This window comes from Dermacentor silvarum, chromosome 7 (assembly GCF_013339745.2).
Source record: "Dermacentor silvarum isolate Dsil-2018 chromosome 7, BIME_Dsil_1.4, whole genome shotgun sequence".
NCBI classification, from domain to species: domain Eukaryota; kingdom Metazoa; phylum Arthropoda; class Arachnida; order Ixodida; family Ixodidae; genus Dermacentor; species Dermacentor silvarum.
Window position 1 is genome coordinate 159,409,605 of NC_051160.1, and position 27,089 is coordinate 159,436,693.

At 48.0% G+C, this 27,089-nt stretch overlaps 1 protein-coding gene across 1 annotated transcript in view; it reads left to right on the forward strand.

Moving 5' to 3' along the window:
• Positions 1-27,089, forward strand: part of LOC119459311 (cytochrome P450 2J4-like) — a 644,696-nt gene that overhangs the window by 88,563 nt on the left and 529,044 nt on the right. The window contains exons 4-5 of the mRNA XM_049671318.1: positions 15,068-15,174; positions 17,726-18,030. Of these exons, the coding sequence (XP_049527275.1) occupies positions 15,068-15,174; positions 17,726-18,030 (412 nt within the window). The remainder of the gene's footprint in view (positions 1-15,067; positions 15,175-17,725; positions 18,031-27,089) is intronic.

Here is a 27,089-nt window from a genome sequence, read left to right on the forward strand (position 1 = left end):
TGCAGATGCCGCAGATTTCACTGAACGCGCCGAGGAAGCACGACAGCTCGCCCGCGTCAGGATCACTAGTCAGCAAGAACGCGACGCACGACACTGCAATCTCCGCCACCAATTTGCCGCTTATACACCCGGGGAAAGAGTGTGGACTTGGTCTCCCGTCCGAAGCCGAGGGCTCTCGGAGAAACTTCTACGCCGGTACTTCGGACCATACAAGGTTCTACGGCGTCTTAGCGACGTGACCTACCAGGTGGTTGGTGACGGTTCATGCTGCTCGAAACGCCGTCAACAGGTGCCTGAGGTAGTGCACGTAGTGCGCATGAAGCCATATAATTCAGAGTGAAGTGGACACCGCCAAACTATCAACTACGAGTCTTTCCGCCACGATTTGATCAGCATCGGGACGATGCGTGCTCTGGAGGGAGGGTAATGTCGCGTCGGTATTCGCGCACAAGTGCGCCCTGGCGCCGACAAAGACGACGACTGGGCTGCTCGAGATTCCGGGAGGCATCTATAGAAGAAGAAGAGATTCTTGTTGTTGGCGCCTCTCTGGTTTATTCTCCCGAGTACGGCGCGGTGCTTCTATAATAAAGCTCCTGAGCTTTGTGTATCGCGACAATATTACTTAACACAGATTATTATTAGGTTATATATTAAACTTGCTGCTTATTTGTGTTCCTAGGCCATATGCACACATTTTCGTGTTCAATATAAAACTATACCTAACATGTCCTGATGTTTAGATTTTTTGTTTAAGAGGCTGCATGTTACATTTTATTTTTGCTTAGTACACAGTATATCTATCACTTTTTATTTAGTTTCTATTGTTTCGCAAACTGTTTGCTATGCTGTAGCTTTTGTTTCCGCATTTTTTCTGTTTATGCTACACGCTCGTACAGTTTCTGCGCATGTAATAATTCAAAGTGTAGTTGGCCAAATATGTCACAGGTCTAAGCATGCAGCATGCTTACCATTGTTTAAAGTCGATATTCACAATTATTTCTGTCTTGTTCGCAGAAGAACTGCCACTGGCAAATACATTTGACAAGCTTGAATTTCTTTAAATGATTAGCTTCGTGGATCGAACGAGAACCGGCGTATTCAGCATGGTATGGCCGATGGCGTTGTAGTGCACGTTAAAGAACCCCAGGTGGTCAAAATTAATTCGGAGCCCTCCACTACGGCGTGCCTCATAATCAGAACTGGTTTTGGCACGTAAAACCCCAGAAAAAAGATTTCTTGAAATGATACATGAAGGCCAGTATTCACTGTTCTGCAGTAGTGGGTTGTTTTCTAGTACGCTTTCTTTTTTTTTTCTTGCCCATTTTTTACATTCTTCGCAAGTTTGCCCCATTCATGCAAGTAGGCATTGTAGCAGTTGCGAGTCTGTGTCGAGTTACACTATTTTTCACTTTACGTCAATACAGCAGAGACCATATGCTGGTAAGTTGAGTCCACTTACCTGAGTTGAGTTGAGACCACTTACCTGGTAAGTTGAGTGTACTGCTATATCATTAATGAAGCATGAAATTTCGCACATAGTGCAAAATTGTCTGCTTGCTCTTGCTATGGCGTTTGCGGGTTATTGCAGTGTTACTCATCAAATGAATTTGATTTCAACAACACCGCACTGAACATTCCGTTTGGTACTGGTGTAACGTTAAAGTGATAATCAACCAACAAGTGCTAATTCTACAGGTGTCTAATTATTTCTAATAGTTTGGTTCATACTGAATAGTAAAAACCAGTCAAAAGACGAAGGACAGAGAAGAGACGCGGCACACACGACGACTGGACAGTTTGGTTCCCTTTGCACCTGCTTATGTTGTGACTGCTGAAGTCAAATTTATGGTTGATGTGCCTGCTTGTTTTCGTTGTTGTGCACTTACACTTCTGTGGTGTTTTAAGCACTGTGTAGCCGTGTGACAGCTGAAGCATTGCAGCAGTGCTAGCTTGCACACACTATTGCCACAGTATGCCAGATACCTCTCAGTGTATTTACACATTTTCGGAGAACTAGCCGTGTCCGCTAGGTGAAATTTGTAGTCTCGTCCCGAGTTTGCCGGTCAGTTCATGTAACTTTTTAGGACAAAGTTTACACAGGGAGTGAAGGGAGTCCATATGTATCCGCTACTAACAAGTGACTCTTTATTCTGATGGAAGGATGAAAAATAATAACACGGAATGTGTACTTCTTTGTGTACAAGTTCTTTCAGAGGCAAGGCGTAAGTTGTAATACAAAGGCACAAAATCACGATAAACTGCATTTGCGTAAAAACAAAGAACTGAATAGGCACAGACTAATTTCTATCCCTTGCCATCAAGGAAGGGTGTTTTTTCATGCTTTGATAATTGGGGATGGCTCACACATGTCTTATTTATGTGGTATTCCTTACTGATTTCTCTTGTCAATTTTTTCACCATGGGTGAAAACAGATGAACGATCTTAATCCAGCCTGAAGCCCTATCGCGGCAATGCACGACCAAGTGGAACGAGCATGCGGGTCTTTTGAGTGAAATATGTTGATGTGTTTGGTGCGTATTTAGTTACCGGCCAGTCTTTCCTGTGTGCAAATGGGCCACATGTGAAAGAAATACTGTACATTGTCTCTGATACACACTAGACAAATATGACGGTGTTATGATCGGCTTGGAACTGCACCTGTGAAATGTGGGAATCAAGCTCGAGCGCCTTTCCCGTGACGAGATAATCCTCTTTCATCCCCGAGAGAGCGTCTGACCTCTACGGAGCAGACGAAAACAGCGAGCTACCAAGAAGGAAGACCCGAGGGAGAGGAGGTCGCCAACTTGACCACCCGACAGAGGTCTGGACACTTCCACAAGTTCCCCGAAGGAGTCATCGGCCAGGTTATGCCTAGAATCTGCATCTCTCCAATGTGGGAAGCAAGCCCCAGCGCTTTTCCCGTGACGAGATAATCCCCTTCAGCCGATTTCTGCACTTCACAAAGATGAAATACTCTACTTGGGCTCACTGACACTGCTTATGTGTTGCTTGTATAGTCTCTTTAAAAATTACTTTCGCACTAAGGCACGCCATAAACTTTTGCATGCAGCCCCTACACTAATGCCACTGGATGTACCTGCTCTTTGCGGTTACGTTTATCGCAGAGTTAGACATTTTGCTAACAGTACTTAATGACATAAAACTGGCAATGGGGTAACCTTACTACATGATAACAAATATTTTATCGATGTCGTGAAGAAAAAGAATTTCAAGTGTTGTCAGGAATTACTCGTCTTTTTCACGGTGTGCTGTATCTATGGGGAGGATCGACTGGCTGTGACGTTCTTGTGGCTTCCACAAGACTTGCAAGTTTCTTTACAAGGTTCTTCTAGGCATCAGTCTGAGATGGCGTTTAGTCAAAAAGCTAAGCAGCTCATAATTAGCACTTTGAATTCTCAAATTACTTAAACAGTGTGCATGCAAGGAAACTTTGCGCACTTAAGTTGTTTTATGCTCATATTTTAATATGAAAATTAATCCTAATTTAATGTGCTAAATAAACAAATATATGCACTGCTATTTTGCCTACCATACTGCAGCAACTTGTCATCTGCAGAATAAACGTAAACCAATTGCTTATCATAGTAAATGTGTATACTGCAGCATGAAGCTGGGGTAGTGTGATGCATGCATTCTTAATATATATTTGATACGTGGTAGCATATCGCAAAAGCACCAGAAAGCACCAGCATGGTCCCAAGAAGATCACACACCAGGGAACGTATTCTGAAACGATCCACTTCGCCGATAGTATCGCCTGGGCGACAATACCGCCGTCAGGCGCGCGCTGATTGGCTCGTTGAGCAAAATTGGATGACGTCGTGCTCAAAAATTCATTCAGCTCATCCAAAACTGCTAAAACAGCGAATTAGTGCGCACCGTTGGCGAAGGCGTGGCCATGGTGATAGTATCGCCGAAATGGGTCGTTTCAGAATACGTTCTCAGGATATAGAAAGCAACAGGGGAGCCCACCAAACACACTACGTCGAATACACCAAAAACACCACGGCAGGGTCAATAAAGCAACCAGACCGGGCTCATCGTAAACACCAGGCCACGTACAGCAAGCACACCATACCGGGCTCATCATAAACACGAGGACGGGCACACCATGGACACCAAACCCGCGTCTGACGCGGTGGGGTCTATTTTCGACTGGGTATCGCGGATACAGCAGACGTATTGCTGACCCCGTCTCACCGCCAATGTCGTTCATTACACCAAGACGTGCCGAGACTGCCAGCTGCGCAAGACACCGCCAAAAAGACCAGCGGGATTTCTGCAGCCAGTTGAGCCTCCCTACCGATCATTCCAGCAGATCTGCGTGAACTTAATCGGGACCTTTTCGACGTCGGCATCTGGTAATAAGTGAATCATTGAGGCTACCAATACGTTAACCGCTACGCTTTAAGGCTCCAAATGTAGTGCGGCTAAAGTGTCAAAATTGTTCGGCAAGAAAAACCTGCTACTATTCAATAAAACACGTTGCTGGACAAGTTGGTGCTTGATTAGCTACCATAATTTTGGCGCAGCAGACGACGAAGGACGCCAGAAACAACAGAGAACAAAGGTGAAAAGATGGACGACAGAAGCAACATAGACAGGCGCATATGCACCTGTCTAGGTTTCTTCTGTCGTGTCTCGTTTTTTGCTCTGCCGCAATTCTGATAAATGATCCTGCTACGACATGGTGCTCCAGAAGTGCTGATCACGGATAGAGGCAGGGCTTTTAAAGCGTATATGTCTGAATCCATACTGGAACAGAGCGAGACCCGTCACCGGAGGACAACCGCCTGCTACCCGTAAGGCCTTCCGGAATTCCTTAATAAGACCCTCGCCGATATATTGGCAATGCACGTCAACATCGCGCCCAAGACGTGGGACGCCGTTCTTCTATTCATGACCTTCGCTTACACCACGGCGCTGCAAAAAACAACGCACATCACGCTGTTGAAACTTGTTCGCGGAAAGAACCCGACGACGACTCTCGATGCCGTGCTGCCTTACGTTAGCGATGAAGGGAATCTGAACGTTGCCGGGTTATCTCTAGCGCGCCGAAGAAGCACGACATCTCTCCAGCCGGTGCATCAAGAGCCCGCAAAGGATGGCCAGCCGACACTACAATCTTGGATGACGCCATGTTCCAAGCCCAGCGACGGCGTTTGGGCTTGAACCTCCATACGTGGGACAAGGACTTTGAAAGTTCTGTGACGTTACTTCGGACTCTACAAAATCACCAGAATTATTGGTGCACTGGGCTATAAGGTCGTTCAAGACGGCATTTCGCAATCACAATGGCGCTGCTCGAATCTTGAAATAGTTCATGTTGTACTCCTTAAGCCGTTAAAGCAGCGCTAATGAACTTTGCTTCTGTGTTATTTTTCTTTACTACACTCTTAGCACAGTAACGTTTATATTAACCTATAATTGCAAGTAACGTATAACATAAAGGTTACTCGGTGACTAAAAAAACTTGATCTTTGTGTTTTCGTGAAATTCCGTCGCGGCTAGAGGTTACATGTGCCGAAGCGTATATTTTAAAGGTTACTGCAACGCCAAATGTCTTGTAACCTTTAGATTGTAACTTCTAAAGGAGTTGCCATTCGTGGCTTAGGGGACCTACTGTATGGATTGGAAGTTTACTTATTATTGTGTCGTATTGCTATCCTGATGTGGTGTTTTTAGCCGGGACTAACCTATACGATATGTTGTGCGCCCGAGGGAATGAGGCTGGTTGGACTAGATTAATATTTTATTGATACCAGTAGGGTTCTTCGGTTTCGCAATGTAAAAAAAAATTAAATCTTGCACGAGCGTATGCTCAAGAGAGACAGCAGCAATTCATTCGTCACGGATCTGTGCTGCATATGTGCCATTATAATATAAAAGGAAGCCACAGAAACAGTGAACATACACCGGAGAATATTGTGGCAAACGATGTTGTGGCATGAATTATCACTACGCGTTTCAATGTCATGGAAAGCCCCCCTCTACCGATACAGACATTTTAGGCTGTGGTATAAAACACAGACTTGTGGGCCTGCACAAAACCTAAAAGCAGATGCATTATGGTGATTGAATATATATTTGTACCCAATATTCTTTTTTTCCCTTGTGTATCAATGCACCTTATATTCGCGTTTGTTTTATATTCTCCTGAAACGCGACACCCACTAACAGCGGGCGCACACTGAAGGCCGCACGTGGGCGCACGCTAGAGTAGTGTAAAAGCTCGACGACCGACAGAATCAAAGCGTCGAGCAGGCCGAATAACTAATCTGCAGGGCGAGAAAGATGCTTTGTAATCAGACTTATACTGAATGTTTACTGCAACTGAATGTTTTGCCACCGCGCTTTCGTTTTCTTCTTTTCTTTCTTTTTTTTATTTTGATGTATAAGAGGGAGTGGTTCCTAAATTACAGCAAATGTTGGGTTCATTAGAGAACGCCAGACACGCACCAATTTTGCCCGCTCACTAACACGCGAGAAAGACGCCCCTACATTCACATGACAGCAGGCGACAGCCGCTCCAGTGAGGTCTCGTAGAGAGATGAACGTGCGCTCACGGTGGGAGGCCACAATGGCGGCCGGCCAAATGAGCAGGGAGAAAACATACAAATACAAACGAAAAGCAACATCCTGAAACATTAAAATATTAGAATCTTGATATATATGGTCCTGTGATACTTTGACGGAACTGTAGTTTGATTATTATATTTAGTTGCGCTAGATGCGGGGCGTAATCCAACGCGCTTCAGCTTCAGCCACACATGAGCGCCGTCATATCTCCTCTGCATTGCGCAGTTCTCGCGATGCATGCTGGGAAGAGTATGGCCGGTGGTGTCGTTTTAAAAACGGTCGTGTCGCGCTTTGTTTCATCCCTTTACCCACGTTTTTACGCTCTCCGATTTGGTGGCGTGCGCTTACCAAGCGTATTGTGTGTCTGAGTCACTCGTGACGGGTGGTACAGTTACCAAAAGGACTCCTAAAGGCTCGCGCGCCGCTGAAAAGAAGCCGTGACGCCGGACGTGGAGCACGGACATGTTTGGCGTGCTGCGTGGCCGCTGCGACGAGACGCATTGCCGATGGCCAATGATAAAGGTTCTTCGCTTACCTGAGAGTGGTGAGCATCGTTTGTGTTGTGACTGCTGTAACGAATGCCGAAGACAGCAATAAATGTGACCTAGGTAAGCAATGCTTCCTGTTCAACTATCTATTTGCTGGTGTGTGTTTGTCGTATATTTCACCGTCAATTCTTGCTCATGCTCGCACTGTTCAGTTTTATTTAAGTGAACTACTTGCTTGCTTCATAAACACTGTTGTTTTAATATTTTTATCGCTATCAGCCACCGTGTTGGTTATTGTTAAATCTCAAGTTTATGTTGCACTTTTGTGCGGACGCACATTGACCTCATGCACGGAACTGGTGTTTTGTGCTGATATTCATTTTGTAATCACTTGATATTGCATTTTGACTGTTAAACTGTCACATTATTGCGGTGTTGTTTTTTGTACTTGTACTGGAGGGGAGTACGAACTGACTTGAGAATTCATTGTCGTTCAGTTTTTTTAATCTTTAATTTTTATTTTTACCGACATTTCCTAGACAGAAGAGTATGTTAGCCTTAGGCGTGTTTAATTATTTGTTCTGTAGTAGTTTTTCATCTGTTTGTGGTTTATTTATGTCTCTTTCATTACATGTTAATAGCTGTTGTTTGCAGGGCGACGCTAACACATAACTATGAGATTGTAAGATTACTTTTCTGTCGTTGTAGGCTCCACTACACAGCAAGGAGATCTGAAAATTAGCAACTGACATACTAACAGCCAAGAGACATGACTGTGCTCGAAACAGGGATGAGATCGGCCTCCACGTGGAAGTCTAAAACTTATATGTATTTGTATTTGAACATATTGTACACGAACCTTCAACATTTCTCTTTTTTTTTTTGGCCCTATTCCTCGTGATGCTGTAGAAATTTGTGATGCCAGGCAGCGCTGTACTCAGAGGTTTTTTCATTACTGCTTCATGGCCGTGGAGAAGAAAACAGACCAAGGAAAAATGTAATTTTGCTTGTGAAGGGATAACTTGAGTTACCTTGTTTTGTATATGCAAATAAACATGACATTTTCACTAAATGTTTTGTGTCAGCTTTCCTTCTCACAGCTGCTACTCACATCATTTCCAGAATGTGGGTGCTGCCGTCTCATACCTAGATATATATATATATATATATATATATTCGATAGAAGAAATGTTGCATGCAGAAATGCGTATTCATTCTGAATTGTTCCGCCATTTCAGATGTGCTTACCACTTGTGCAAAATATAATTATTAGAAATCTCATTGTCATGTGATGACGACGTGATACTTTTTGCAAAAAACTTTTAACATGGTCCGCAGCAAAGAAAAATGTTGCCGGACGAACCTTTATACAATGCATTCACCAGTATACAAAAGCAACATACTGTGTATTTCATAAATTGTTTTGTGTTTTGCGCATTTAACCCAAAATTACCAATTATGTGCCAGCTTATTTCAAAAGGTACAACTCTTGATGCATTGTGCATTATACTAATTCCTGGAAGCTGCCTTGTGTAAATGAGCTGCGCTGTAAAATAGCAAGGTGGCAAAGGTTTATACGTTGTTAACCAGTCTGTCCATGAATATTAAAAAAAAAGATAATTTCAGACGAAATGTTGAGGCTAGCTTAGCAGGGCCATTTGAGGAATTATCAGGCATTGCCTGTGATATTATTTGGTGTAGCGAGGTTATGATTTCTGCTGAACAAGTTTTATAATCGCAACATAATTTCAATAATAATCATTAGTACGAATGGCGCCAATGTTTGACTGATTAGCATGTAAATAAACAATCGCGGTTAACGGCAGAGCTGGTCAATCAGCACGCCATATCCGGTTGCAGGAAGCATTCTGCCACAGAATAGTCTCAAAAACACATACTGCGAACATGCCATAAAATGCATTGCTGTTCCAACTGAGATATTTACAGAACTTTGCTGCAGGTTGTGCAGAAAGAATAACTGAAACAGCAACGCACTTCATTGCAGATTCAATTTCTCGAACTTGGTGCCAGGCACAATTATGGCAAATCGGTATGCTTTTAGTACTAGCTGCCTTCAATGTGCAATTACATGTTCCCAAAGAAATGAAAAAGCTAATTAGTAAAATTTTCTTCCCAAATGTATTGAGTATCGCGCAAATGGTGTCTGTCACCACTATGAAGTTTTCACAGCAATAAAATGTCATTTTGTCTTAAAACCTGAATATCTTTTTGGTTTTAGACAATGAGTCATGTCTAAGAAATTAGGGCATAACCCCTGCGGCCATATTTAGGAACCTTTTTTCTGTAATCTTTCGTATAGGCATCCAGTCTTGCACGTTTTCACCCGCACGTCCTTCTGCGCACGCACATGAATTTTGTGCATTGCTCCTTCAGCCATCCATTGAACTTCACTGCAGGGCACTAGCGTAACTCACTGAGCAGCGTTTTCAGAAAAAGTGTATTTCGGAAGATCAGCCGAATTTCAACAACTTTCCGTTGGCTACGTCGAAAGGATACCTTTTTCCGATAACATAAGCTTTTACGGCGCTTAATCATACATTACCTGCTGAGTTACAGCAGTGATTTAACCTTGACCAAAGCGCAAATATAACGCAGCATAGAAGTTATGACTAAGTGCCTTAAATGCCTATATTTTCAGAAGAGTGCATCCTCCTGACGTTGGTAACCGAAAGTTGTAGAAATTCGGCCGATCACTTGAAGGAGAATTTTTATGAAGTTCTGTTCAGTGAGTTACGCTAGTGCATTGCGCTGAAGTTTGGTGGTTGGCCGAAGAATCAATGTCCTAAATTCATGTACATGCGCAGAAGGACGCACGTGCGAAGCCTTGCAAGACTATGCCTATATGAAAGGTTACATACAAAAAGGCTACGCGTACCTATACTAAAGGTTACTATATAGTAACTTTTAGTATAGGTACACGTAGCCTTTTATTTTATAGGTTACACGTTGGTGAGAGTGTACCCTTCATTAAAGGTTACTTAAATAAAAGTTACTATGTAACTTTTATTTTATAGGTGCACAAATTTGTGAGAATATACCCCTTTAGTAAACGTTACCGTGCTAAGAGTGTACTACTGTTTTTTGCTCTCGTGTTATTTTTGTAGCATTGGGACGATCCTTGTCACTCTAAAAGCTGGGGTTTATTTTTGTCAGAAAACATTAATCGTCCTCTGCCTTGCTTTCATTCCTTTCTTAAAAACTCTGCGCTTGCTAATTTTCTGTCAAGAACGCTGCATCACGCTCATAACGAGCTTGTCGTTCATGACCTGAAAGTACCGGGTGCGCCACGTAAAGTGAGGAAAGCCACGCTAGACAGATGACAATCATTTTTGTGTAACAAAAATACGTCCCAATGAGTACAACTGTTCTCAGAGTGTTTGAAGAATGGGTCATTGACAAGCGCGCTTGTTTATCTTTATCCGGTGATTGCGTTTCGCCGGCTAACCAATCTTAAAGGTTATCGCTCAGCGCAAGACGCACCTTTCTGTATTAGAAGTTTCTCAAGTGTTATCGACGATTCTATCCGTTGCCTTGGTTGTCACCGAGGCTTCTGTGATCAAATTCTGTACGCGACGCGAATACTGGCGTACATTCTAGAACTTATGCGAGCACCAGCGATTACGCTTGAAAGTTTGAGGTTCAGACCCCAAGCATCTGATCCGCTGTTCAGATTTTGACGATCACCGCCTGTACTCACCGCTAGCCTGGTGCATGATTGTTAGTTTTTTGGTGGGCACAAGTTCACCCAATAAACGTTTAGTGACTAGCAGTTGTGGTATTGTTTTATTCTTGAACGCCACTTCAAAGCGGTAATGACTAAATAAAAATAAATGGCACGCTTTAAAATGCTGCCGGTATATAACGTGTGCTCAAGAATGCGCAACAATAATTGCGTGACGCATATAATCTGATTAGACAACGTTCGTTCGCTATAGAACCAGCGACAACATTCCAGAGAGCTGCAATACGGAAAGGAACATTTTGCACTTAGCGATACCTCTGTACCAGTCTTCTGCGGGGGAAGATGGTCACTGGAAAACAAAATACTACGCTGGCCAATATGGATGGTGCACAGTGCAGGGCCAATATTGACCCCTGCCGTACTGCTCTAGTTATATCGTCGTAAGATGATACACTCTTATTTATGAGAACGTATTGATGGTGGTTGGTTAAATAGTCTCTCAGCAACTTAAGAACGACTCCACATGGACTGTATTTGCTTAATCTCTATAGTAGGAGTTCATGACGTACCGAATCATTGCCGAAAACACAGCGCAAAAAAAAAACACACGGACACGAGAGAGCGACACGCACACAGCGCTGTGTGCGTGTCGCTCTCTCGTGTCCGTGTGTTTTTTTTGCGCTGTGTTTTCGGCAATGAATCACCAACACGCCCAAGCTTCCACGCTGTACCGAATAAAATGCCTTCCATGTACGAAGTCCGTGTATAGTGCCTGTTTTCAGTGTATTTAATTATTTCGGGTGAAATATTCAGAAGATCTACTTAACAAATTTTTTCAAGGTTAGAGCTAATCTCTCGACAAGATTTATTTATGAATAATATTTGCCTTAGCTTTCCGGCAACTTGATACTGAAGCCTATGCACGCAGCGAATAGAAACTTCTAATGAAAACAAGTTCTCTAGAAGAAGCAACATGGCATGCAACATGTCTTTGGTGTCATTGACGTTTCCTTACCTCGCAACATCAACTTCGAAGTACTAGGGCGAGATGTTGCTGTTTGTCGACAGGTTAACAGCGCTTCTCTCGTGTCTGCCCTCCCCTCCCCCCCCCCCTCCACACACTTATTTGATTTGTGGTGTGTTTGTTATTTCTCCTGAATAATTATTTCTGTTTAACCAGTGGTGTTGCCAAAAGAAGTATAATTTCCCTGCGCCCGGGATTGAAAACCCACCATTCATGCCTCGCAATTTTATGAAGAATTCCCAAACTAATACACTGGTCAAGAACCTCACACATCTGATAAACATTCTGTTTGGACATATGAAGCAGCTTTCGGACCAATCTTAATTCTTAATGGTCAATGTACCGCCTGCAGGCAAAACGTGGACAACACAATTGACAAGAACAAGCGCTGACTACCTACTCAAGTTTTATTAGCTACGAAAGCGCGACAAAAGCGCAGTGAAAGCATTCAAGCATCAGGTGTTCCATTGCTTGAAGAAGGTCGACCAAGGCGGGGGTGTCTTCTTTCAGCGCCACAACAAGATATCTAAGCTTTCAGGGAATAAATATATAAGTGCTTTGAAGAAAAGCCTAAAGGCTTCTGTAGGTTCATACACAGGACCAAGTATGTTGCCTATACACATAAGTTTGTGTAAAGAATTCCTCTTTCGTGTCGAGCTTGTTACGAGGGCAGACTGGCCGATGCCTGAATGAGCGCATGCGTGAATGCGTGGGCAATGTGCGCAACGGCGAAGGCTTTGGCACATCATACTAGCACGTGCGATTGTACTGCTTGGTTTGAAAGAACCTCAGTTATGTACAAGCACGGGGATTATAGTATCGATGTCATAATTGAAGTGTCACAATTGGCGCCAGAACAAATTGCATGCGTCAGAGAGCCACCCACTACCCTGTCACACAGAGATCGACTTTTTGGGATATGGTAGTCGCACGTACGGGCGGCAGTTTTGATGAAACTTTACATTGCTTTGGGCATCTCTTGTTTTGTTTTTTGCTACTGACTCGTCAGTCGGTGAATGTTTTTCAATAATGGTGGGAAATAATGAATTTTTCGACATGTTAATGACTTTTCTTTTATTTACCAGAGGAGGGTGCCCTTACATCCCCTACTTCTATTTTAAACGCTTCTAGTCAGCTCGGGCTAGGGCTGGTTTTGACGGGCTGGATTTCTGACGTGTATGGGTTGCAATTTCTGGAACTTAAATTGAAGTTAAAGTTGACCACGCATGTTGCGCGTACTTACCACGTGTCAAGAAAGGGCTCCTGCCGTTTGACCCCACCCACCCTAAGATAGTGAAAAGGGCTGTTCCATAGCAATATATGGTTTCAGCGGTCCGCAAGTCGTGCCCGCATGTCCGGCAGGGTAGCTTTGATTTCCAAGTAGGCCCCCTTTTTGGGTGCGAGCTTCCCTACGACGGTCGTTCTTGGTGTTGCCGAGTCTCTCTTGCAAGGAGTGAAACCTGGAACAATAAGAGATGGGGCACAGTCCCAGCGCTTGAAGGGGAGGTCAGAGGTCATGCCGTAAATTCACAAGACTTCACACAACCTCAAGAAGGTTGTAGACAGACATGATCTTCTGGTTTTCCCAGTTACTAATACGTTGAAAAAACTCAGTTCTCAGATCTGCGCCCAATTTAAACGTCAATGCACAACAGGGCATAAGTATCCCTTTGTAAAATTGCAACACTAGAGTCATTTACTCTATCCCAATGTCATGTTTGAAAATCTACATCAGCCGGACGGCAAGCTGTGTTAATGACCATCCTAGATGGTATGCTGAAAAAGTAAAGAGGATACGCACGCACTTCTGGTCGCGCACGTTTCTGCTTGTGGCTGCAAACCACGAACTCGGGAGCCAAAGATCCTAAGCAGCAGCTAAAGTTTAATGTCTCAGTTTGCTTTAGAGGCATTCTTTATCAAAAAATTCCTCTATTTGTATTAGCGAAACATCAATAAGCTTGCATTCACCTAAGTAGGAATTCATGCAAGCCGCTTTTTGATACGAGCGAGCCTTGTGTAGCGTCGCTGTCCCTCGTCATGCGATTGCACGCATTCGCTACAAATTGTGCAAATATCAGTGGGTGACGCGAGAATAAACAGTTGCTAGTAGCGTCCGTCCTTGTCCGCTGTGTTCCTTAGTGCCCGTGAATTCATCATCATCATCATCAGCCTATAGTTTTAGTCCACTGCAAGACGAAGGCCTCTGCCTGCGATCTCCAATTACCCTTGTCTTGCGCTAGCGTATTCCAACTTGCACCTGCACTGAAAGATGAGCGCGGTAATATCATCAGCAATTTCGATGACATAGTAAAATCAGCGGAAGAATTCTATATTGACCTGTACAGTGCCCAAAACAGCCAAGCTACTTTTATTCGAAATAGTGATGAGCCGGATACAGAGGCTCCTCCTATAACTAGCGATGAAGTTAGAAGGGCCTTGAAAGACATGACCAGGGGAAAAGCTGCTGGAGAAGATGGAATAACAGTAGATTTAATCAAAGATGGAAGACATATCATGCTTGAAAAGCTTGCGGCCCTTTATAGGCAATGCCTCACAACTTCAAGTGTACCAGAGAGCTGGAAGAACGCCAACATTATACTAATCCATAAGAAGGGAGGCGTTAAAGAATTGAAGAATTATAGACCCATTAGCTTGCTTTCATATTGTATAAAATATTCACCAAGATAGTTTCCAATAGAATCAGGGCAACTCTTGACTTCAGCCAACCAAGAGAACAGGCTGGCTTCAGGAAGGGATATTCTACGATGGATAATATCCATGTCATAAATCAGGTTATAGGGAAATCTGTGGATTACAATCAACCTCTCTATATGGCTTTCATAGATTCTGAAAATGCATTTGATTCAGTAGAGATACGAGCAGTCATAGAGGCATTGCGTAATCAAGGAGTACAAGAGACATACGTGAACATCTTAGCAATTATCTACAAGGATGGCACAGCTACCTTGGTTCTCCCGTGAATTACTTTGCGCTTTATTACCATAATTATAATACAAGTTCAACAAGCGCAAGTCAGCCCTCCTCTTTAGTTCATCTTTTGCAGATAGCTATTTTACTCCTTTGTACAAATTTTGCATAAAGGTAATAAAACTTCCGTTGGTAGGCAGCGCTTCTTGTCAATTGTTGTCAATATTTAACCTCCGCGCTGTGTACTCACGATTATGAATCTCCAACTTGCCCAATCGACCACCCTATTTTCTATGCTAACTATGGCTTGATATTAAACGCAGGGTTCGGCAGTATCAATGGCGACCACTGGCACGAGAACAGACGAGTGTGCATGAAGATATTGGCCGACCTTGGCTTCGGAAAGGAGTCAATGCATTCACATTTACAGGCAAGCCTGCTGTGATTTAATGCCCCGTGTATTGAATTTTTTCGTTCACGGAGTCCACACGTTATGTCGGATTTAATATATTGCAGACTAAAACAACACAATCAAGGCTCAATTATTTCCCCGCAGCTAGAGGATACTTTTATGCAATATATATTTTTAAATAAAAAGTCTATGAGCATAGCGAACCCAGTTTTTTATCGGAGCCAACGCTAGGCGAAACGGACATACATTGCTACGAATAACGTTAATTTCAATAGAATAATTAACTCAATTTCGTGAAATAACTTTGTTTAGTAAACCCTTCATCGCAGATTTTTATATGAAACATTTGTAGGCCGTCAAATTGTAATTGTCTCCAATGTCCCGAAGAATCTCGACAATCCAACTCAAGTTAATCATCATCGTATTTCGCCGCACAGTTCATGAAATAGCTTAAACCGAGCGTGCGACGCCGCTGCAGTGGCTTAGAGGATATGTTGTTGCATGCGCTGCTAATCGAGAGGTAGCACGATCAAACCGCGGTGGCAGCGGCCGCATTGCGATGAGGCCGAAATGCAAAAAACGCCCGTGTCCCGTGCATTGAGGTCATGTTTAAGATACCCTGGTCGTCAAAATTAATCCGGAGTCCCCCACTACGGCGTGTCTCATAATGAAATCGTGGTTTTGGCACGTAAAACCCCAAAATTCAAAGCAATCGCGCGGAAAGCGCAAGCAAGACAACACCACTTTCACATCAGATGTAATCGCCCCGTGACGATAAGTGCGCCAAGATTTGGAAGTGACGTCACAACCAGTCAATGCGTATGCTCACATGGTTCGTTTTGCCTAGCAAGCACCTGCCAAGACGGGCCGGGCCGTTTCAGTAGTTGCAGTGCTTTGCCATCACCCAATCATCGCCATCCACTTGTTTTACGGGACGAGCCGGAAGCGTCCCGTAATATTGGGACTGGTTTTTAAGCAAAGCTTTATAGGCTCGCAAGTGTCGGCGGTGGTCGTGGTGGTAGTGCCGGCGGCAGTGCAACGTTGAAAAGTGGGCCGATCCTGGAGATAGTGAGTGAGTGAGTGAGTGAACTTTATTGGGTCCACAATAGACGCGAGTAAACTCGACGTCACCTGGCTAGGCCCACTCGGCGACCATCAGGTCAAACCTGATGGCCCTCTCGCGGGCCCTCTGGACTGCCAGGATTTGAGAGGTCTGATCCTGGGCCTTAATAAGCATCATCATTTCCTCTTGGGTGAAAGGGGGACCGGCAAATGCGCAGCCCCACAGGACATGCTCGAAGTCCGCATAACCACCACACAGGGGGTTAAAACACACACAGGTGCCGAAAAGGTCCAAGCTCAATGGCACATACCACGGACAAAAAAGAGTGAAAGAATGAGAGAAAAATAAAGAGGAAGAAAGAGAAAGCGAGAAAAAGAAAGAAAAAGAAGGAGAGAGAGGAAGAAAGAGAGAGAGAAAGAGACAGAAACAAAGAAACAGAAAGAGAAAGAAAGGGAGAAAAGGAGAGAAGGAAAGAAATAAAGAGAGAGAAAGAAAAATAAAGAGAGAAAGAAAGAAAGAAAAAGGAAAGAGAGAGAGAGAAAAACAAAGAAAGAAAATCATCACGAAGGTCAGATAAACACACGGCAAGCTTCTATTACCCCCATTTTCTCGACAGGAGAAAGGCTAGTGATTTTTTTTTCGCTCTGCAAGCTTATTTGATATGGTGCCTGATTAGCCGTTGAAGTTTCTAGGTTTTATTTTATTTTTATTCAAAGTACCCCTAAATACCCTCAAATAGGGTATTACATAGGGGAGAGCTAATACAGTATAGTTACACAATAATAGTTTCAAACAAGAACAAAAAAACGCAATTATAAATAGGGCGTAATTAACCGCGAGGGAAGGGGGCGTCAATAATTGTGAAATTTTCTAATTTTATCACAACTAGGTGTTATCCCGAAGCATTTTCAATGGGGACGCATAAAATACGATAGGCTTTAAATCTGCGATAAAAATAATGGCCCATGATTGTACCCATGCAGCCTATTAAAAATAATTCGCAAACTAGTCTTCCGAAATTGATATTATTGCCGTAAAAATTACCGCGCGACTGGCCGCTCGAGGCACTTTGCATGTATTCGCGGGCTTCCTTCACGCTCAGCAAAAGACTTTAATGCAGCACGTATTGAGCAACAGAAAGCTGTATTGGGCCTTTTTCCTATTGCTCGACAATTTCCTCTTTGATACTAATCACCTAGTTGTAATATTTAGGATGTTGAATAATTAATTGAAACTAATTATCTAGTCAGGTGGAATGCAAAAATAATCTGAGTATCTCCAAGCGACGGCAAACAACATTACCTTGGTTCTGTCTAGCTACATGGCATCCATATATGTTTAAATCGATCTTGGTGTCTCACAGCTAGGGTACACTGTATGTAGTGGGTGGATGCAATGAAGGCCAGAAACATGACACATAAATGCTCCAAAAATTAATTTGCTCATAGTAGCTTTTCGTCTTAAAATGTTTGAATAATTAGTGTGAAAACACCGTGCACTGTGCAGGAAGAAGCACATCACTTGGTGAAGAAGCTCAACGCGCTAGGCGGGAAGCCAGTAATTGCACGCGAGCTCTTGTCCGCCAGCGTGCTGAACAATATTCTCTTCTACTTGGTCGGGACCCGCTACGACCTGGACGATCCGAAGCTGGAACGAATGGCTAGGCTCGTGGTGGCTTTTTCTGGGGTAGGCCTGGAGTTCTCCTTGGAAGATCTGCCCGCCTGGCTTAAGTGGCTGTCTCAGCGTCTCTCCTTGAAAAGAGACAGTTCGGCCATATCAAGCAACATTAAAGAATTTACGGATTACATGAGGTAGGTGTGGCTTGATGCACGATTCTCATGTTTCAAAATGTGCTGCCAAGAAGATTCGTGAAGATAAGTGACTAATTATCTAGTCAGGTGGAATGCAAAAAATAATCTGAGTATCTCCAAGCGACGGCAAACAGCATTACCTTGGTTCTGTCTAGCTACATGGCATCCGCCCGCCATCTATCAATCCATCCATCCGCGTAGTTGCATCTATTGCTATCGCGCACTGTTTGCAAGCCACTATGATTATATAAGAGCGTAGTAATTCTTACGAGCGCATTTGGAAAACCTAGCACTTGACGTACTAAAACGCACTTGACGAAGAGCGGCCCTTCGTCGCGGGGTAATCATGCCTCCAGTGTCAGTGGCGAAAACACCCAAGGGAGCATCGCATCGAGCCTTACTTGTAGCCGCTCGCCATCGCTCCTTGCAGGAGCGGTGATTCCTCTCAGACATGCCGGTACCGTGGACTTACCTCAACTGCTGACGCCGCGGACTAGCGTAGCCCTCCCCACATCACGCCACCTATCTTTCTCTACGTCTGTCGCCACAACCTCCGCTGCCACTGCAGGACGGCAGTGACGCAACGCTTGATTTGATTGCGAGAGCAATTATATGGACTCTCCAAACGCATTCCTGTCGTCGGCGTCGCCGTTGCCGTGAGGTTCCGAGTAAAGTCCAACGGCGATAAAGTCGTCGCCGCGCGCCGTACCATAGAATAAAGTACCAACTTTAGAGTTAATGGGGCCCTGGACTAAAGGGGCTCCGATCATTCCACCAAAATGCTTTTGATCAATAAACGTTTTCTTCTTCTTCTTAGAGAAGGGAAACTGTACCTTCCACAGTGGCACGAAAATAAGAAGTGGCAGCGCATGGAACTTACGTAGGAATAAGACAGATGGTGCTGCTAAGTAATTGCACGCGAGCTCTTGTCCGCCAGCGTGCTTAACAATATTCTGTACTACTACATAATTCAATATGGCCGCTTTTTACCGGTAGCGTACGCTGGTACGCCCCGCGCTCGCCCGGCTGGCGTTGCGGCACGCCTCATTGCTTTGATGCCGCGTAGTTTTTGCGTTCTAATGGTCAGGGGACCAAAAAGCCTCTACTGACGCCCATAAAAACAAGCCACAAGTGATTGAAAGGAACCTGCGACTTTATTGGCAGAAGACAAGCAGTACACGTTCTCGTACAAGAACAGAAATACATATTGCATATCGAGATACGCTGGATCATTAACGCGAGCTCGTAAACAGCTCACTTTCGTCGTCGCACATGGCGGTCTGGTAACGAGTGACAACCAGCAGTGCAAGCAGATTGGACAGTGCACCACCTGTTTGCGCCGGCAGTCGCTGTTGAAGATGAGCAACTTGCATTGCGAAGCAATCGGGTGACGCAGGCATCTGCTGCCGCCGCCAACACAGCGACATGAACTACGCGGCAATTTAGCGTTAACTCCGTTCCAACCTACACGTTTCTGTTTTTGTTATTTAGGGGGCCGCGAATGTGTAGCTCAGAGTTGGTGCCCCTCTATCTTTCAATATGGACATAGTCGGTTTCGTGGGCATCACCCTCGGCAGCCACTTCTGCGGGCTTTTCAACTTCACACGCGTCGGACCATGTAAGCACGTATGCTGGTCTAGTATTTGGGAAGTTACTGCAAAAACACACGAGACGAAGAGACACCACGAAGGGGTACTTACAACTGTTTATTTAATGAAACGAACGCCGAACTTATATATATATCAGACACACGGGTGCACCCGAAAAGCAACGAGAAATCCAATAAAAATACAGAGCGACCTTCAACATGGGTGTGATACAAATGTTAAGATGAACGCGTATAGACTACTGAGGCACATAACACTTTTGTATAATAACGAATTTAAGAACGTGTTCTTAAGTGTTTCCTAGCCAACTCCTATAGGCCAATAAATAGCTAATCTATAATCGATCAATAATCAATTATTTCCAGGAAATGCTGGGGGTGACTTGGGATGGCTTAGCCTAGACCAAATACGTGACCAATACCTTGCGATAGCCAATCGATAGCCACTCAATAGCTAATCGATAATTGATCAATAATTAATATATTCCGGAAAATGCTGGGGATGTCTTGGTTGTTCTTAGTCTATCCCAAATGCCAAGACTAGCTAGGTGCCCATCAACTCCGCTGTCTCTTTAGCATGGCGCCTGCAGTGCAAGCTAGGCCAAAAACGGCGCTCGACTCCCTAAGGGTCGACACGTTTTTCTTTGCTCCCGAGTCTTCAAGGCTCGGCCTCACCATGCCCACTCGTGTCCTGCTCCCAAGACAGCGCTCTTGAGCGTAGCCCTTTTTAGGGCTCCACAGGGAATAGGCGCTTCGGCATGCCTTTGCCTTGATGGCTCTCCAGCCAAGCGATGGAAATTCGCCACGGTTGCTGAGATCCGGGACAATCCGGAACACCGCTGTGCCTCCTTCCCAGCACGGTCGACGCGGCCGCCCTGAACGCGACGCCATGGCGGCCTCCGACAACGGTGCAGAGGACGACCAAGCCGCGCATCACGCGTAAACCAGCGCTGGAGCTCGCGCGGAAAAGCGGCTCTGCAGCGACCAATTCCTCCAAGCAACGACCCGCCGGCCAGCGGGCCACCAAGTCGCAGCCACTTTCATTGCACCGGCAGCCAGGGCTCTCCTACTCTGCGGCCCTCACCGGCGGCACACAAGCACACAGCAGCATCAGCCGCGGCGCGGGTGAACCGCCCGCCACCGACAACAACCCGGTGCAGCCCCCCGGAGCGACGGCACCGGTTACAAGCGTGCTCGTGGTGACGGCGCTCGCCTCGGCACTTCGTTCCCTCCTCGAATTGGTACCCGCCGACTCGCCGGCGCGTCACATGTGTGTGGCGGCACTGGCAATGCATGACGCCCTGGTCCAGCATGGCTAGTACGCCCAGGGAACAACGGCCGCGCATCGTTCAGTGGAACGTGCGTTCGATGCGCCGCCGTCATCCTGAGCTCGCAGATGGGAACGTCGCACTCCTCGACGAGTGCGACGTTCTTGCTTTGCAGGAAACGTGCGTGTGCGCGGGAGAGCTCAACCTGCCGGGCTTCGTGGCGTACCATAGCGCCACCAGCTGCCAGCAGGCGCCATGCACGGCCAGTCCGTGAGCCGATGCCTCGCACCCGGCCGGCCGGTCGCGCGCATCACTCTACGTGCGTGCTGACCTCGCCCAGGCCGTGGTGGGCGTGGAGGACTTGTCGTGCGGAAATTTCGTGTGCGTGGCGGTGACCGTGCGCGTGGGCGCCACCGACACGTGCGTCGCCAGTGTTTACGTTCGGCCCGGTAGGCGCTGGGACACTGAGCTCGTGGGCCGCCTGTCCGATCGTGTTGGTGGTGATCTGGAGGTGTGCGCGGAGGGGACTTCAACTCGCATCACACTGCGTGGGGCTCCAGCCGCGACGACGACAATGGCCGCAGACTGCTGGACGTGCTGCTGCGGGCTGGCCTGCTTGTCGCCAACACCGGTAGTGCCACGTTCGCTCGCCGCGGCTGTGCGGGGAGTGCGATCGACCTCTCGCGGGTGTCGGAGCGCTGCCACTACATCTGGCGTCGCAGCTCCGACATGCGGGGTTCTCACCACTACCCGATCTTCCTCGTGCCTCACACCGCCGCCCACCTCCCGACGAGAAGCTACAGTGTGGTGAATTGGCTGCGTTTTCGGGAACTGTGTGCTGCAGTGCCAGTCTCGGAAGGCGGCCTCTTCCGACACATCGCCGAGTGTGTGCGAGCGGCCACGACCCGCTGTGTGGTGCCGGCTGGTACACCTGTGCCGGACATAAAGCAGCTCAACTTGCGAGCTGCGCGTCGCAGGGCGGAGCGTAAGGCAATGCGCACCGGCCGGCGAGAGCACTGGACTGTCCATAACCGCCTGAACGCAGTCTGCCGTCGCCATGCGAGGCAGCGCCGCAGTGCGAGCTGGTCCAGCCTGTGCTACTCGCTTGACGATGCGCGCGCTCGCTCGCGCCCGTGGGGAATCCTGGGCGCGATCCTGCGGTCCTGAATGCCGCGCTGCCCCGCACTTTCCATCGCGGTGGCACGCGGCATTACCAACGCGCAGCTCGCTGAGCTGCTCGCGACCACATTCTGCCCGCTACCGGCGGTCTCAGCGAAGTCAACAGAGGTCCTGCAGCCGCAGCACCACCCCCGGCGAGAGCTTATGTCCCCGCGGCGCTACTTTCCGGCAGCCGGCACCCTGGCAGATGTTGACGCGCTGTGCGCAGCTGATTTTTCGATCGGTGAGCTGCGCGTGGTGCTCGCGTCACGGAAGCGCCTCTCTGCCCCTGGTTCCGACGGCATCACGTACCAGATGCTGCGGAACTTTGACAGCGGCCAGCTTCATCTACTGCTGGACGCCTTCAACGAGGTCTGGTGAACTGGCCGCATCCCGAAGGAATGGAATGAGGCAGTGGTTGTGCCACTACTCAAAAACGGCAAACCATCCAGCAACCCTGCCTCATACCGGCCAGTGTCCTTCACATCTGCCGCAGGCAAGGTACTCGAGGCGATGGCGCAACGGCGCCTCGAATGGATAGCTGCGGCACTCGACATTTTGGTGGCCGAGCAATGCGGATTCCGTCGACTCCGTGCCACCGCCGACTCCCTGGCCGATGTCATCTCGTCACGAGAGGAGGCCAAGCACCGTGGCGACGCGAGCTACATCATCCTCCTCGCCGTGGTGAGCGCATTCGACCAGCTGCCGCATGACACCATCCTCGATGCGCTCAGTGCCATGGGAGTCTCCGGGAGGATGCTCGACTATGTGGGGGCTTTCCTCAGTGGTCGTACGATGCGTGTGCGAGTGGGGCCAGCCGCGCGCTGTCACAGTGGTGTGCCCCAGGGCAGTGTGCTGAGCCCGTTCCTGTTTAACCTCGCGCTCGCGCGCATCGGCGACTACGTCCCCCAGCTGCCGGCGTACAAGGTCCGCTTCGCGGTGGACGCGGACGACATCGCACTGTTCGCCTTGGGCCCCACGGGGAAGGGCTATGTGGTGCGCGGGTGTGTGCAGTCCGCGCTCGACGCAGTCGACGCGTACATCGGCGGCATCGGCCTCACCCTGTCGGCAGCAAAGACAGAGGCACTCCTAGTGCACCCTCGCTACGGGGGCCGCCTTGAGATCCCGTGTCTCTCCCTCCGTGGTGCGTTCCTCCCGTGGCGAAGGCGATTGCGATACCTCGGCCTCCTGTTCGACCACCGGCTCAGCTGACAGCCTGCAGTTGCTGCTCTTCGCAAGAGGTCCAGGCGGGTGGCGCGCTCTCTCATGGCCCGTGGCCAGGGATGTTCGCCGTCCCTCGCCCTGCGGATGTACAACGCGGTGGCCTCGGCGAGAGTCCTGTACGGCCAGCCACTTGCTGAGCTTCACCCATTGAAGTGGAGGGCACTGGACGCGGATCATCGAGCCGTCGTCCGACAGGTCCTGTCCCTCTCATATTCGTCGCAAGTGGGCGCCACTCTTGCCGAGGCTGGCGAGACCCCCGTCTCTCTGCGTGCGGAAGGGAGGGCACTCAACAACATCGAGTGCATGCACCGATCGCCGCATGGCCAGCTGCTGGTGGACCGACTTCGCTCCCTGCCCAACTCCGGCGTGGGGCGCCGCGTCGCCGAATTCACCAGCCTGGTCGGCCCTGGCCCGTCGTGTGCGTGGCTCCCGCCCCCTCCGCATCCAGCAGCTCCACCGTAAGCTGGACGGCGTGTGTGAGCTGGGATGTGACCTCGTATTCCAGTGGGTACCTTCCCACGTTCGCCTGCACGGAAACGACGAAGCAAACCGGCTCGCAAAGGAGGCTCATACCTCGGCGGTGCACCGGTCGCTCGTGGTGACGGCCTTCGACGTTGCCCGCCAATACGTGGCCGACTACCTGCGAACACGCCACCCGGATCCTCACGTCGCCTGCGGCAGTTCCCTAAGCTGCTGCCGCGCAGGGGTTTGAGCCGACGTGATCGTGCTCTGCTGCTGCGTTTCCGCATCGGCTGCTGCCGCACCGCAGACAGGATGAACCGGTTGACGGGTGGCGGTTCGCTGCTTTGCAGTTCGTGCGCCGACGTCAAGACGCTCCTACGTTGCCCCGCGCAACGATCGAGCGTGGCGTGCTCGTCGCTGCCTACCGCCGTCTGGGGCTGCCATGCGACACCACGCAGGGGCTCTTATTACCGGCGGCACCCTCCTCCACCGCCAGGCGCGCTTTCTCGGCGCTACTGGAATTCTTGGAGGACACTAACCTGTGCTCGCGACTGCGAGTCGTGCCACCTTCGCTTTCATGACTTACCGCTCGGTTATTTTTTTTTCTTTCTCTCCTGCACTCACTTTCTACTGTCTCCCTATCTCTCCCTCACCCCCCTACCCGCACAGCGCTGTTGAGGTGCCCTCTCGCGAGAGGCAGTTACGGCGCTGTACTTTTCTCTCCCTTTTTTAAGAACCACTATATAGTGATGGATAACCGGTGGACCATTAGGGTTACAGAATGGATACCAAGAGAAGGGAAACGCAGTCGAGGACGGCAGAAAGTCAGGTGGGATGATGAAGTTAGGAAATTCGCAGGCGCAAGTTGGAATACGCTAGCACAAGACAAGAGTAATTGGAGATCGCAGGGAGAGGCCTTCCTCCTGCAGTGGACATAAATATAGGCTGATGATGATGATGATGTTATAGTACAAGCTAGGCAAATTCTTGAGGTGCGGAACACCTTATGCGCCCGGGCTGTCGACGTCTCCTGTTGTAATCGTCGTCGTCGTAGGTAAGCAAGCGGCTCGTGCTCGCGCTCGGCACGCGCTCGTGCCACTGCTCCCGCGTTGGTCGTCGTCTTCTACAGCTGGCTGCATTGCCGTTCATCATTCCATTGTAGAATTTCACTTCTCTTCTGTCGTCGTAATAGGGAGGCCGCGTTTACGGGGTTACGAGCCATTGCTTAAGGCAGTATGAGCCCAATAGCGGTGCATCACTGCATGCTTCGCACCTCCCCAGGTTTCACGTCAGTGAAGCTGCACTTCGCTCAATGGGCCATTCGAGCACCGAGTTCTTAACAGCGAAGCTGTCTAAAGCCAGCCGTAATTTGTGGCGCGTATGAATAAACTACCAAGAAAATAAAATAAACTTCCTTGCCGAGGCGGAATTCGAGCCCGCGTAACCCCGGTTCCAAGGCGAGCGTCGTAACCACTAGGCTATACAGCCACGCATCCAGCCCATGCATTTATGCGAACCATATGATTGCGTTCGAGCGTCGTCGTTTTCGTCCACAGCTGGCGCGTTCGTACGCTCGTGCTCTGCGAGGTGAAGAGGTTTTGCGCGCTATGAGAGCGAGAGAGAGATGCATTCACGGAGCGGGTAACCTGGTACGCGGTGTCGTTGTTGCAAGCTGCGCTATGCAACGCTCAGTGACGGGCTAAGTCCGATACGCGCGAAAAGAAATTATCATCATCATGAGTAATAAGATTAAAAGTGCGCGCGCACTTTCAGAAAATGCGGGGCTACGATCGCCCACCTTCGCTGTTTCAAGCGTTGCGCGGCCGAGTACAAGGTTTTTTATTCTTTGTTTCTTTTCCCACGCCACGAGCGCACGTGCAGCGAGATGTCGCCCTTGTTTCGCACGATAAAGGCGCCGTGGTGCAGGCGCTTCCATGTTTTCCACGCCACTTGGTCGTCGTCCTTGAAGCGTCTCTTGGCGCTTCGCCACAACGACAAATTCCCGACCTTCGAGGAACTACCTGAAGTGCTTCACCGCAAGATAAGCGGTGAGCTGCGTCCGCTAAAAAGTGCTACAACAGGGTTCACTGTAACGCGACCTCCGGGAAAAAAGGCGATGGGGACCCATACGCCAATAAGCCACCCATGAAGAGTGGCTTCCACGGCTACTGAAGGAGCGTCCATCATAATGCTAGTGAGAACAGTCTGTGAAGGGTGGTGCAGAAGTGTGGCTTGGGTGAGTTTGGTCGATCTTAACGGTGGAAAAGGTCTGATCGACGGCATTGTCCCAAGGTAGAGTGGCCCTTTTGTAATGGAAAGAAGTGCTTCAAGAGGCTGCAATAGTCTACAGTAGTCTGCAGTATGGATGAAGTGATGGTAAAAATTGCTGGAGCTGCGAAATCGACGCAGGCTGCATATACGCACGTCGGCGTTGGATAGTCGATGACAGCCGGTAGCTTCTCAGGCAGCGGATTGATGCCTTGCATGGTGATGCGATGTCCCAGAAATTCGTTCTCCGGAGCCCCAGAAGGGCATGCGTTAGCATTGATGCCGAGGTCATGACGACGCAGATGAGCAAAGAGTTGACGAAGGTGTGCTTTGTGATTCTTGGCATCCTTACTAGCGACGAGATCATCAATGAAGGCAAAGCAAAACGACGAACCCTTGGTGACTTCGTCTGTAAAACGATCAAATGTTTGGGCCGCATCACGCAATACAAAAGGCATATGCAAGGACTCGAAGAGGCCAAACGGTTTGCTGATTGCAGTTTTGGGTTCATCAGGTCGTTCAACAGGAACCTGATGATGAGCCTTCACGAGTCTACATTCGAATATACCGTGGTCTAAGCTAAATAGTCAGTGAAGTCGTGAATGTTGGGTGGAGGGTAGCTATATCTGAGTGTGATGATGTGGATAGTGGCGTGTGGCGGTGACAAGAAAAAGCGAATTGGTGATGGTGGTTGCGAAGGAAGACCACGCGCCACGACAAGGAAGCGTCAAGGAAGCGAGAAGGAAGACCACGCGCCAGGACAAGGAAGTTGGTGTCGCCCCTTTGGGGGCGACACCAACTTTTCCTTTTGGCTTTGTCCTGTGGCACACATCGCAAGACCCGACAAAACGCTTGATGTCTTCATGGATCCCAGGCCAGTAGAAATCTCTGAGGATACGATCGGTAGTACGTCGAACGCCCTGGTGACCAGCCATGATGCTTTCATGAGCAACTTTCAACACATCACCGCGTGATCACCGCATGATGTGTTATATCCAAGTTGTGTCAGCGAGCATTGAATGTTTTTTGTGTAAGTAATCTCCGCCTCTTCCAGTAGACCAGCTCACGAACTA